At 38.7% G+C, this 13,828-nt stretch overlaps 1 protein-coding gene across 3 annotated transcripts in view; it reads left to right on the top strand.

Annotated features, from left to right (window-relative positions):
* Window positions 1-10,300, top strand: part of cd2ap (CD2-associated protein) — a 247,694-nt gene extending 237,394 nt beyond the window's left edge. For all 3 annotated transcript variants that reach the window (XM_072251501.1, XM_072251500.1, XM_072251502.1), the window contains 5 exons: window positions 965-1,068; window positions 3,130-3,225; window positions 4,182-4,333; window positions 6,618-6,681; window positions 8,943-10,300. In XM_072251501.1, the coding sequence (XP_072107602.1) occupies window positions 965-1,068; window positions 3,130-3,225; window positions 4,182-4,333; window positions 6,618-6,681; window positions 8,943-8,984 (458 nt within the window). In that variant the 3' untranslated portion in view covers window positions 8,985-10,300. The remainder of the gene's footprint in view (window positions 1-964; window positions 1,069-3,129; window positions 3,226-4,181; window positions 4,334-6,617; window positions 6,682-8,942) is intronic.
* Window positions 10,301-13,828: the final 3,528 nt, after the last annotated feature.

The following is a 13,828-nucleotide window of genomic DNA, read 5'->3' as shown; positions in this document are numbered from 1 at the left end:
TTCTAATCCCCCTACTACATTTCAATGGTTTTCCCAAACCATAACATGTTTAAACTTGGAAAAAATTGGGAGCGGTACCATCGATCCTTCGGTTAAATTTGAAGAAACTTGGAGGCCATTTATTCAACATTTTCATATGATGTAAGCTGACCTTTTCCAGATCCTTTCCAATAGCTTTTTGTGTGTGTATAGAGGAGCGGAGTTAATGACAGATAATGATTTTAACCGATGAAACATGGCAGCCCAGCCTTTGTTTTGTGTTTTTTTTTTAAGTGTAGGGGGATTCTTTCTTTGTACAAAATTTTTTTGTATCTTTTTCATGTTCAGTTATTAAGGGATTGGGAGTCTTAATTTACATGTTACTCAGAGTCTGTGTCTGTATACGTTAATGGTTATTAATGTAATGCAGATTTCTTTGTATCATTATCGTTGTTATGTTTATCAATTAGAAACATAATAAAAAAAATTGAGAAAGAAAGAAAAAAGTCTGGAAGCCGCTGGTGCAGACAGTTCACGGAGGTGAGGAAATTTGGCGGGTTTCTGTGATATGCTGAGTTGCAGCCATAATAAGCTGTGATGTATCCCAATAGGATGCTTTCTGTGGTGCATCTGTAATTACTGGTGAGGGTCGAAGTGGACATGCCAAATTTCTTTACTCTCCTCAGGAAGTAGAGGCATTGTTACATTTTCTTGGTCATGGTATTTACATGGTTGGAGCATGACAGGCTATTGGTGATGTTCACTCCGAGGTAATTAAAGCTCTGAACTCTTTTGACCTCAGTACAATTTGAATAGTAGTTCTAGTTCAACTATTTCACTAAGTCAAATTTTATCTTGTAACATTCTGTGCTAAATATTTGATTGCTATTTTAATGCCAATTTTAAAAAATATTGGCATAGCAGGTCCTTTTCATAAAAATTTGCTGTACTTTATAAATTATAACAGATGTTGTTTCTATTTCAGATCTCATCAGTTTTGACACTGTAGAATCTTCTAGTGAGAAGCTCACTCACCCAACAGCTAGCAGGCCAAGATTGCCAGGGAGAAGGCCTCCCAGCGTTTTTATGGTTAGTCAACCTATCTTTTTGATCAGTGGAATGTTATTTAACTGTTTAATTTGTTTATACCTGTACAGAGTTATTAGTACAATTCCCAGTGACTTCATGGGATATTGGGCCATAAAAGTAGGGCAGCCACGAGTTCACTTTGGGGTCTGTGCCAAATTACTGATGCGACAGGAAAGGAAGAGTTGACAGTCCTTGATTGTTACTGACTAGCTGTCACTTTGAAATGTTAGACTAAGGGATAATGAAATTTGGTTATGTAGCCTCAGTAAAATACATGATGACCTCCCTGCAATAAATGCCAGTTTGCTAGAAGCAATGAGGAGCTGTAAACTTGTCCGTGTCACAAAGAGCATGCAGCATCAGGAAAACATAGCACAAATCTGGGCCACATAGTTGTACATCTGTGGATTGTCTCATTGGTTCCAGCAGCCTTAAGATAGAATGGGTAAGGAGTAGCCAGAGGGAAGGGGAAAAACTGAGAGCTAAGGTTTGCATGGAAGAAGTTTGGTTATAGCATGATAGAAAAAATTGAGGCTGAGGTAGCAAATAAGGCCGCACTTCAAAGATCTGAAAACAGTTTCTAGCAAGATCATGGAAACAAGAATGAGCTGACAAAAATTATTAAAATAAGTTGTTCCACTTCCAGCAAGATGGTTGCAGCAGCTTCTCCGGAGACGTTCTTGCCTTTTTAAGTATTTTTTATTTTTTTTTAAACAAACACGACACTGCTGGATTTTGGTAACTCCAAGTGCTGCCGGTCTACCTCATCAGTGGGTCGCTTGTTTGTGGAGGAGCTGGGCTTGGTGCGGACTGTGCTGCTGCATGCTACTAAAAGCCGTCGGAGTCAGTGCATGAAGGCAGTGTGCATTATAACAGCGCGTGATTGTCTTGGACGTTTTCCTTGTCAGCTCTTGCTGACAACATTCACGCTCCATCAATCTACAGGATATGTCGCTTGGGGATTTGGGTTATGTTGGCCTTGACACAGGAGGAACACTATTTCATTTGTCTGTATTCATATATGCCTCAATGATAATTAAACTTAAGCTGTGTGGGAATTCATGGAGTCTAAGACTTTTTTGTATCCTTTTGACAGTTTTTTTCTCTATTTGAACCAATAAGAATTAGGAAGGTGGTTGTAATTTTATGAAACTTAATTTTTTTTTTAAATCCTGGATGATAAACAATTAACCTAAAACTTACATGGCAACAGCAGGCACAGTGTTTATGACTTGATTCCCAAAATGGTGCTCAGAAACATCAATATTTTTCAGTATCATTATTCTAAACTCCCCTCTCCAGCAACCTCCCGAACAGACAAAAGAAAAAGCATTCAATATTCAAAACAGAGTGGAGCAAGGGTGCATACAGGTCCCTGTGCTTTTCAACCTGCTTTTCACTTATGTGCTGAACCACGCAATCAAAGACACTGAACATGGAGTCTACCTGAAGTACAGAGTTGATGGATCGCTCTTCGACCTGCATTATCAGATTGCCAGAACCAAAATAGTCAAGAAACTCAAACTTGAAGCCCCCTACGCCAATGACTGTGCTGTGACGGCTTATACTGAGTCTGACCTTCAGCTGATCGTCAACAAATTTGCCAAAGCCTCACATCTCTTTGGTCTTACCCGCAGCCTAAGCAAGATAGAAGTCCTATTTTCACCTACTCCTGGATCAGCTGTTACCAGCCCCTCTATCACTATCGAGGGAACAAGACTGAGAACAGTGGGAGAATTCAAGTATCTCAGCAGTGTCATTTGTAGTGATGGCTCACCAGATAGAGAAATCAGTGCCAGATTCACCAAAAAAAAACTACTATTGCATTTCCAATTGAATCACTGTTTTTCACAAGCATTAACTTTTAGATCTAGACTTGAGTATATTTGTGAGAACCAATTAGTAGCTTTGCTGGAGAATAGTCCTGTTTTCTTTAGTGTATTCCTCACTTGAGTGTAACTAAAAAGTAAACATGGTTTCTTTGAAAGTCAATGGAGAAACAAAGCTGAGTATCATAATAGTTTTCAAGCAGATTTCTTTTAACATCTTAAACTTTGACAGGTTTCAGGTGAAAGTCATTTAGATAAAAAAGCTAAATCTTTCAAGGAAGATGAAGAAGAAACTGCCAAACCAAAGCCTTCAGAAATTATTAAAAAGGTATGTATTAAGTTTTTGCAAATATGTAGCATGGCATAACTGCAAATCACTGGTTTAGCTCAGCATATTGGAAAGATATGATTTTCTGATGCAGTGTGATTGATGTATAAAAAATAAACGTATTTGGGTTTCTGTATAGTGACTTAACACTTGTAAACTTGGGCAATATGTAACACATTTGGAACATTGTGATGCACAGAGTTGCATACTCAAGTTATTTATCCTTTTAAAGAATATTGAAGGCCATGCATTTGATTGAAGTTCATTGTACAGCGTTATTCAATTTATTTTAGTTATCAAACATTTGTTGTGTAACATATCAAAGATTTTTGACATACAGTTGGGATGAGTTGTTCTTCGATATTGGCAATTTACTTGCGAGTGTTTCGTCGCCACAAGAGGAGACATGGTCAGTGCGCTGTTGATTGTGGTGTGTTCTCTGAATGCTTGGTCCTTTGTAAATTTTTCAATCAGAATTGGCTGTCGTTTCAGAAAGTCAATTGTGATGTAGGGAGGAAGTCTCATTGCTAATTGGCCGTGTGTCGCATTTTATACATTGTGGTCTGAAATTTTGCCCACATCTGCTCAAATGGGATCAAGGTCTACAACTGGGTTTCCGAAATGATGACCACTCAGCTCATTGGAAAGTATATAAAGGCCAAGCGTTCGGAGGATACACAATTAACAGCAAGGTCTCCTCGCATGGTGACAAAACATTTACAAGTAAATTGCCAAGATCGGAGAACAACTCAACCCAACCATCAACCACCCGAGCCACACATCTTCCAAATTATTTCTATTTTGACATATGATTATAGCAAGCTATTGAAGTACATTGTTCAAAATGGAGAGACTTATGCAGTCAATGATTAGTAAACAATGCTAATGCTAATTCAGAATGTCTCTGAAATCTTCTATTTATCCAACTCATTACATATTCTTCCACTGTGTTTCAGCCATCGTTCAAACAAAATACTGGAATAATGAATGCTACTGAGGTGAAGGAAATGACTGAAGTAGATGATAGGGGCAAGACTACCATAGAAGACATTAAGGCTCAAATAGCTGACCTGATGGCTTTGGTTGAGACACTGAAGATTCAGCACAAGTAATCTTTTGCATTCATTAAAATTATTAAGAGCAAATATAATTTATTTTTTGGTGTATATTTATTACCTTTGTTTTTCATTCATTCATGTTTTCACCTTCATGAATCCTTCCTTCTAGATCATTAGGGTGAGTAGGTAGCCAAAAGTACTTACCTGCTATTGTAGGTAGTCTTGAAGTTGTAGTTCAGTCCTGAAGCTGAAACATTGACTGTTTTGTCTATTTCCATAGATGCCGTCTGACCTGTTGAGTTCCTCCAGCATTTTCTGTTGCAGATTTTCTCGGGTTTACGATTTACAACTATTGTTACTGTTGGATTAGGAAATTATGTTTTATGTGATGGTTGTTCACAGCTCAACCTGAATGAATACTTAGCAATACTTCAATAACACCATAGTTTTGCACAACTGAGCCACTGAATTTTTGAATTGACTTTTTCTTACATCCTTGATGTAAAAGTCTTTACGTTACATCTGTCTAAATGTACAATTATAGTAATTTATAATAAATAGAACAGTCAATGTAACATAGAAATACACTCAAATCAACAGGAGTTAAACAGTCTGATGGCCTGGTGGAAGAAACTGTCCTGGAGCCTGTTGGTCCTGGCTTTTATGCTGTGGTACCGTTTCCCAGAAAGTATCAGCTGCAACAGTTTGTGGTTGGGGTGACTCGGGTCTCCAATGATCCTTTGGGCCCTTTTCTCACACCTGTCTTTGTAAATGTTCTGAATCATGGGAAGTTCACATCCACAGATGCGCTGGGTTGTCTGTACCACTCTCTGCAGAGTCCTGCGATTAAGGGAAGTACAGTTCCCATACCAGGCAGTGATGCAGCCAGTCAGGATGCTCTCAATTGTGCCCCTGTAGAAAATTCTTAAGATTTGGGGGCCCATACCAAACTTCCTCAACCGTCTGAGGTGAAAGAGGTGCTGTTGTGCCTTTTTCACCACACAGCTGGCGTGTCTCAACCACGTGAGGTCTTCAGTGATGTGGATGCCAAGAAATTTAAGGCTGTTTACCCTCTCAACCCCAGATCCATTGATGTCAATAGGGGTTAGCCCATCTCCATCCTTCCTGTAGTCCACAACCAGTTCCTTTGTTTTTGTGACATTGAGGGAGAGGTTGTTTTCTTCACACCACTATGTCAGAGAGTTGACTTCTTCCCTGTAGGCCATCTCGTTATTGTATGAGATTAGGCTAATCAATGTAGTGTCGTCAGCAAATTTAATTAGCAGATTAGAGCTGTGGGTGGCGACGCAGTCACGGGTATACAGGGAGTAAAGGAGGGGACTTGGTACACAGCCCTGAGGGGCTCCTGTGTTGAGAGTCAGAGGGGCGGAGGTAAGGGAGCCCATTCTTAACCACTTGCCAGCTAACTGACAGGAAGTCCAGGGTCCAGCTGCACAAGGCAGGGTCAAGGCCAAGGTCTCTGAGCTTCCTGTTGAGCCTGGATGGCTAAGTAAATGTGAACATGAGCATGAATCAAGAACTGTAGCATTTGGAATATAAATTTAGGTAGATTTCACTATTTTTCAAAAGTTCTTCAATATTTCAGTTCTTATAAAGATAACTTTCAAAATATTAATGTCAATATATTACCTTAAAATTGACAAATAATTATGGAGTCATTGCAAATAATCAATTACATGAATAGCTTTGTAATTCTCATTTATTTATTGTAAGCTTATATACATCTTATTTAGCATTTGTGTTTATAAGAGTCCACAAGGCATCAAAAATAAATCCCTTTTATCTTGTTACTTTTAATTTGTTCTTTGAGTTTGCTGCATTTACTTTAAAAGAAGCTGCATCCCTGGGGGAATTGGTGGGAAATGGATTGGAGATTTCCGTTCCCGCATTCCATATTAATTCCAATGAAGCAGGAACGATTTGATGCTTTTGTTAATAAGAATGTGATTATTGCTGAGCTATCTAAATTGTTCTAGTACTATACTGTAATGGTGTTCAAATGCAAATTGGAGAGCACAAGGTTCCAATACAGAACTAAGTGCAACTTAACTTGATAATTGCAGTTTTGTTTTAATTTCACATTTTTGGCATTGCTAGCTTCAGCTCTCATCCGTTTACCTCTTCAGATGCAGGCATTTCCATGAGTTGGAGGGCTTTTAACTTGATTCAGACTTGCCTCCAAATCTTAAGGGTTGGAACATTTGACCAAATGAGGTTGAAACGTGATAGGCAAGCCTGTTTAATTATATCTGATGGAGGAAAAGAACCATCAATGTTTTCTGAAGTAATAAGACATTCATTTGTTGTCCACAGAAAAGAACTAATTGAGCTAAGGCTTGAATTTGAAGAAGAAAAGAAACATCGTATTTCCTTACAGGTAAAAGTGAAAACCATGCAGAATATCATGCCCCAAGGAAACCTCTGTTATTGCTATTTAATTTAATTTAGCTATCCTATTTATTTTGCTGAACAAGATCTGCATTTTTACTGTTCAATTGTTTTATAATTCAAAAGGTGAATATTCATACCATTTGTGCCTGCTGTAGATTGCTGATAGAACTAATATAAAAGTTGCTGGTGAACGCAGCAGGCCGGGCAGCATCTCTAGGAAGAGGTGCAGTCGACGTTTCAGGCCGAGACCCTTCGTCAGGACTAACTGAAGGAAGAGTGAGTTAAGGATTTGAAAGTCGGAGGGGGAGGGGGAGATCCAAAATGATAGAAGGCAGGAGGGGGAGGGATGGAGCCAAGAGCTGGACAGGTAATGGGCAAAAGGGATATGAGAGGATCATGGGACATCCCTTTTGCCCATCACCTGTCCACCTCTTGACTCCATCCCTCCCCCTCCTGTCTTCTCCTATCATTTTGGATCTCCCCCTCCCCCTCCAACTTTCAAATCCCTTACTCACTCTTCCTTCAGTTAGTCCTGACGAAGGGTCTCGGCCTGAAACGTCGACTGCACCTCTTCCTAGAGATGCTGCCCGCTCTGCTGCGTTCACCAGCAACTTTGATGTGTGTTGCTTGAATTTCCAGCATCTGCAGAATTCCTGTTGTTTGTGATAGAACTAATGCTTGGTCTCATTCACATTTCAAATTTTCTTTAAGGATTTCTCCAGTTCTGATTTTAAAAGTCAGATTCATTGTAAAAGTTGTATCAATTCTTCCTGAAGAAATATCTGCTAGTCATTTCAGATTCTTTTTTTATTAAGCATTTAGTAAAATTCTTCATAATTTTGAATATCCATCAGATTTTCACACCTTATATTTGAAGGACATGACCTTGACCTAATTATTCTACTCATCAGTCAAGTGCATAATTCATGGTTTTGCATTTCCTGAAGTACATAGAACAGCATAGTATGTTGTGCGAACCTCTTGACCTACTCTAATATCAATCTAATCTTTTTCTCCTATTTAGTTCTTCATTCTTCTATCATCTATATTCCTTTCTCAGTGTTAAATGCTCCTAATATAACCGCCTGTACCTCCCCCACTCTCCGGCAGGGTGTTCCATGCACTCATCACTCTATGTAAAGACCTTACCTTGAATATTCCCCCCTGTACTTTCCTCCAATCATCTTTAAAATTTCTGCTAGTCTTAGCCATTACTGCCCTTGGAAAAAGGCTCTGGCTATCCACCAATCTATGCCTCTTATTAGCTTGCACACACCTATCAAGTCACCTCATTCTCCTTGTCTCCAAAGAGAAAAGACCTAGTTCGCTCAACCGATCCACATAAGAAATGCCTCTAATCCAGGCTGCATCCTGATAAATCTCCTCTGCACCCTCTCTGAAGCTTCTACATCCTTCCTATAATGAGATGACAGAACTGAGCTCAACTGTTCCAAGTTGGTCTAACCAGGGTTTCGTAGAGTTGCAAAATTATCTTGTGGCTCTTGAACCCAATCCTCCCCATGCATGGAACAGAATGCTTAATTCTAACTACAGCATATAACCATATAACAATTACAGCACGGAAACAGGCCATGTCAGCCCTTCTAGTCCGTGCCGAACTCCTACCCTCACCTAGTCCCACCGACCTGCACTCGGTCCATAACCCTCCATTCCCTTCCTGTCCATATATCTATCCAATTTAACTTTAAACAGCAACATCAAACCTGCCTCAACCACTTCTGCTGGAAGCTCGTTCCATGCAGTCACCACTCTCTGAGTAAAGAAGTTCCCCCTCATGTTACCTCTAAACTTTTGCCCTTTAACTCTCAACTCATGTCCTCTTGTTTGAATCTCCCCCCCCAATGGAAAAGCCTATCCATGTCAACTCTATCAATCCCCCTCATAATTTTAAACACCTCTATCAAGTCTCCCCTCAACCTTCTACGCTCCAAAGAATAAAGACCTAATTTGTTCAACCTTTCTCTGTAACTTAGGAGATGAAACCCAGGCAACATTTTAGTAAATCTCCTCTGTACTCTCTGTTTTATTGACGTCTTTCCTATAATTCGGTGACCAGAACTGTACACAATACTCCAAGCATATCCGATAACTTTATTGTGGAATATCCTACCAACTTCTTTCATTTTCTGCATGAATGAAGAATATCCATTTAGATTTTTCTGCAAATTAATGTTAATTATCTTCAAGATTTTTGCATCAGTAACATTAATATTTAATTATTTACAGCTGGAGGTAGACAAACTGAAGAAAGCAGTTCAGCCTCCATGAACTACTTTATATTCTCTACTTGATACAACTTGCCAAGCTTCAGATGCTGCTGCAAGTAACCTGGAAGACCAGTACTTAGAAATGGCTTTTCCCTTTTATTATAATTATGATCCTTTTTTGAAAATGTTAAAGGCTACGATCTTTATAGAGATGGGTATAATTGTATGATGTAAATTTCTTGCCAATGTGAATTAATGAGGCCTTGTATTGTGCTGGACTGTCAGATCACACATTCATGAAGAATGTTTGTTTTCCTACTGTACTACTGAATCTGTATAAAGGGGTAAGATGTTAAATTTTTAATTAAGATGTAGTTTAATTTTTTAATGAATTTGCTGTTGTAGTTATGCAAAACATAAGATTTACACAAATATTTTCTGCTCAAGGGGAAGAAGCTTAATAGATATTAGATTTGCCCTCTACACAGGAAAGGGAGTTTAATTTTGCTATATACAATGTATTTTAGCATTCCTACCAGGTTAAACACTATTGTGCCTGATTGAAGCCTGCAGATGAAAGTATTATATGAATATATAAAGTTGGTGTTCAAGGGGCAAAAGATTGAGGACAACAAACCAATTACCTATGCAGAGTAGACTACGTATTTTCATATAGAAGATTATATTGCAAATGTATTGGTCATCATATTACTTGCCATAAAGGGAGCTTTTGACATTAATGGATCTGAGGAAATTAGCAAACACCCCATGTATCTTTAATACGTTCTTTTGATGAATTATGGTTCTAAACTTTCTTTTCCAATTTTACCTGTGTTCCTAGCTGTCAATTCAGTCAACATCTCAGATCTGATGATAAATCAATCTTCCTGAAGGGAAAGAAAAAAAATGTATTATTGCATTTACGCATATGTTTTGTTTTCTGAGCCAACTGCTCCTGGTGTGGTTTAAAACCAAGTGCTCTTGGGGACTGCTCTTCAACAGTTCTTGCTGCCATTAAGCTCAAAACAAATGATCAGGAATGACAATCATTTTTTAAAAAAAAAATCTATGTGTCTTTCTCCTCTGTTACACAGCAATACCAAGATGGTGCAAGCCATTGTGTAAATTCCGCTGTTATATTTGGCAGTCATTTTCTGTTCCTTGTAAACACGTTCAATTTATATTTTTCCTTTTGGCTTTATTTTCAGGAGTTATCTTTCATTAAAGAATGAATTTAGTACTTACAATCCATGACTCAAATCTTTGTAATTGTGGCTTCTACAAGAACGTGTTTACAGATGCTGTATAATAATGCATGCTTATTCTGAAATTTCTTTTACATGTCTATATTAAAATGAAAATATTGATTTATCTAAATTTTTCTTCCTTGTATTCTTAATGAACTGTAATGGAATAATCCTAAATTCTGTGAATGCCATGTCGAGATTACATCAAGATAAATATTAACTATTTATTGAGCTACAGTAATACTGACAAGTAAGGCTTTGATATTATCATTTATAGAGCAGTTATGCTCAAATATAAATCCTATTTCGTTTGTAACAAATAATCTTCTCCGTTGTGAAATATTTAGCCAGTTACCTTTTCCCAATCTTCCTTTTGTTGTGTTTTGTTGTGAGTATTAGTCAGGCTGTCAGCATCAATTGCTTTTCCACCATGTGTAGGACTGTGCACAACACTTTCCCAAAGTAACAAACAAATAATAGCGTCACACTTATGTTTCAAACTTCCAAATCTTCCAACAATGACTTGACACTTGTTTTGCTTCTGAATAGAAGTCCCTTGTTTGCTTTAAATTCGACAGTCAATGTTGATATGAGAAAGACTGCTTCTGCTTGGGAGCCCTTTCTCTAGCAGGTTTACCAGCCAGTTCTACCAGATCTGTGATTATGTTCAGAGCACAATTTGTAGCTTAGCAATTGTGGAATATTGGAAATAAAGAATTCCAGCATTAAAATTTGTTTGCAACAAGGGCCAATATGCCATTTATGGTGGCATGCAAAAGTTTGGGCACCCTGGTCAAAATTTCTGTTACTGTGAGTAGCTAAGCGAGTAAAAGATGACCTGATTTCCAAAAGGCATAAAGTTAAAGATGACACATTTCTTTAATATTTTAAGAAAACTTATTTCCATCTTTTACAGTTTCAAAATAGCAAAAAAGGAAAAGGGCCCGAAGCAAAGGTTTGGGCACCCTGCATGGTCAGTACTTTGTAACACCCCCTTTGGCAAGTATCACAGCTTGTAAATGCTTTCTGTAGCCAGCTAAGAGTCTTCCAATTCTTGGTTGGAGGATCTTCGCCCATTCTTCCTTGCAAAAGGCTTCTAGTTCTGTGAGATTCTTGGGCCGTCTTGCATACACTGCTCTTTTGAGGTCTATCCACAGATTTTCGATGATGTTTAGGTCGGGGGACTGTGACAGCCATGGCAAAACCTTCAGCTTGCGTCTCTTGAGGTAGTCCATTGTGGAGTTTGAGGTGTGTTTAGGATCATTATCCTGTTGTAGAAGCCACCCTCTTTTCATCTTCAGCTTTTTTACAGACGGTGTGATGTTTGCTTCCAGCATTTGCTGTTGTTTAATTGAACTCATTCTTCCTTCTACCAGAGAATGTTCCCCGTGCCACTGGCTGCAACACAAGCCCAAACTATGATTGATCTACCCCCCGTGCTTAACAGTTGGAGAGGGATTCTTTTCATGAAATTCTGCACCCTTTTTTCTCCAAACATACCTTTGCTCAATGCAGCCAAAAAGTTCTATTCAGAAGGTTCAAAGGAACATCTAAACAAGCCTGATGCATTTTGGAAACAAGTCCTGTGGACTGATGAAGTTAAAATAGAACTTTTTGGCTGCAATGAGCAAAGGTACGTTTGGAGAAAAAGGGTGCAGAATTTCATAAAAAGAACCCCTCTCCAACTGTTAAACACAGGGGTGGATCGATCATGCTCTGGGCTTGTGTTGCAGCCAGTGGCACGGGGAACATTTCACTGGTAGAGGGAAGAATAAATTCAATTAAATACCAGTAAATTCTGGAAGCAAACATCACACCGTCTGTAAAAAAAAAAGCTGAAGGTGAAAAGATGATTGCTTCTACAACAGGATAACGATCATAAACACACCTCAAAATCCACAATGGACTACCTCAAGAGGCGCAAGGTGAAGGTTTTGTCATGGCTCTCACAGTCCCCTGCCCTAAACATCGAGAATTTGTGGAAAGACCTCAAAAGAGCAGTGCATACAAGACGGCCCAAGAATCTCACAGAACTAGAAGCCTTTTGCAAGGAAGAATGGGTGAAAATCCCCCAAACAAGAATTGGAAGACTCTTAGCTGGCTACAGAAAGCATTCACAAGCTGTGATACTTGCCGAAGGGGGTGTTACTAAGTACTGACCATGCAGGGTGCCCAAACCTTTGCTTTGGGCCCTTTTCCTTTTTGTTATTTTGAAACTGTAAAAGATGGAAATAAGTTTTCTTGCTTAAAATATTAAAGAAATGTCATCTTTAACTTTATGCCTTTTGGAAATCAGTTCATCTTTTACTCGCTCAGCTATTCACAGTTACAGAAATTTTGACTGAGGTGCCCAAACTTTTGCATGCCACTGTACCTTTCTAATTATTCGGTTCATTAATAGTTTCTCAAAGGTTTTGTACCATCTGTACAGGTTAAATGCAGCTGCAATAATGTTCAACCATGTCTAGACCATGGAAAAACAGTATGCATTCCTTCCACCCATATGAAAAGGCAATGCCTCAGAAATGGACATCCATTATCTAGGACCCCTAGCATCCAGGACAAGTCCTCTCATTTATGACCGTCAGAGATGAGATACAGGAGCTGAAGACACACATTCAACATTTTAGGAACAGCTTCTTCCTCTTCAGATTTCAATGAGCCAGTGAACAGTACCTCACTATTTATGCTCTCTGGCTGTGCACTAGTTACTATCAATTTTAAAAAATGATATTTTTTTTTATGTATTACACTGTACTAGTCCCCCAGAACAACACATTTCATGAGGCAGGTCAGTAATAATAAACATGAAACTGAAAATCCACTGTAACTTTACTCATGCTCTGGAGCCACAGGATACTGGCAATGGCTGTGTTACAGTGCATTGGTTATCAGACTAATCATCCAGCAACCTGAGCTGCTAATGAAAAGATCTACGCTTGTATCTGACCATGGCAGCAATAATCAAAAATGTTTAAGAAACAGCAGCTTGATAATGATGACTCTTAAACTGTCAGATTGTCATTGAAACATCTTCAAGGGAAGATATGTTCCAATCTTGACCAGAACAATCACGTGGTTTACCTTTGAATGTATGAACAGCTTGTAGCATTGTCACTAAGTTGAAACTGGTGTGACCATTTAACAGCCCAGGCACTGAATTTGAACACATCAGTGCAACATCCCGACACTTACAACACATCTGACATTGGGAATATACATTTGGAAGAAAAAGTTTGTGAACCCTTTTCAATTACCTGGTTTTCTGCATTAATTACTCAGTGATCTGATCTTTATCTAAGTCACAATAATAGACAAACACAATCTGCCTAACCTAATAACACACCAACAATTGTACTTCCTCATCAATCACTGAATACACTATTTGAACAATCTCAGTCTAGGTTCAAAACAAATATGTGAACCTCTGGGGTAATGCTTTCTAGAAAGGCTATTTGGACTCGGCTGTTCCAATCAATGAGGTGTGAGTTGTAGAGGTACCCTGCCCTATTAAAAAGACGCACGTCAGGTTATTGATAGAGCCTGCTTTTCACGAGGAAGATCTGTTTATGTGCACCATCACTCGATCAAAACAACTTCGAGGATTTTAGAAGAGGAATTGTAGTTGGAAGCTGCAAAAGGCTACAAAAAGATTTCT

Source organism: Mobula birostris, chromosome 2, assembly GCF_030028105.1.
Source record: "Mobula birostris isolate sMobBir1 chromosome 2, sMobBir1.hap1, whole genome shotgun sequence".
NCBI classification, from domain to species: domain Eukaryota; kingdom Metazoa; phylum Chordata; class Chondrichthyes; order Myliobatiformes; family Myliobatidae; genus Mobula; species Mobula birostris.
This window is presented reverse-complemented; position numbering and strand designations above follow the sequence as displayed.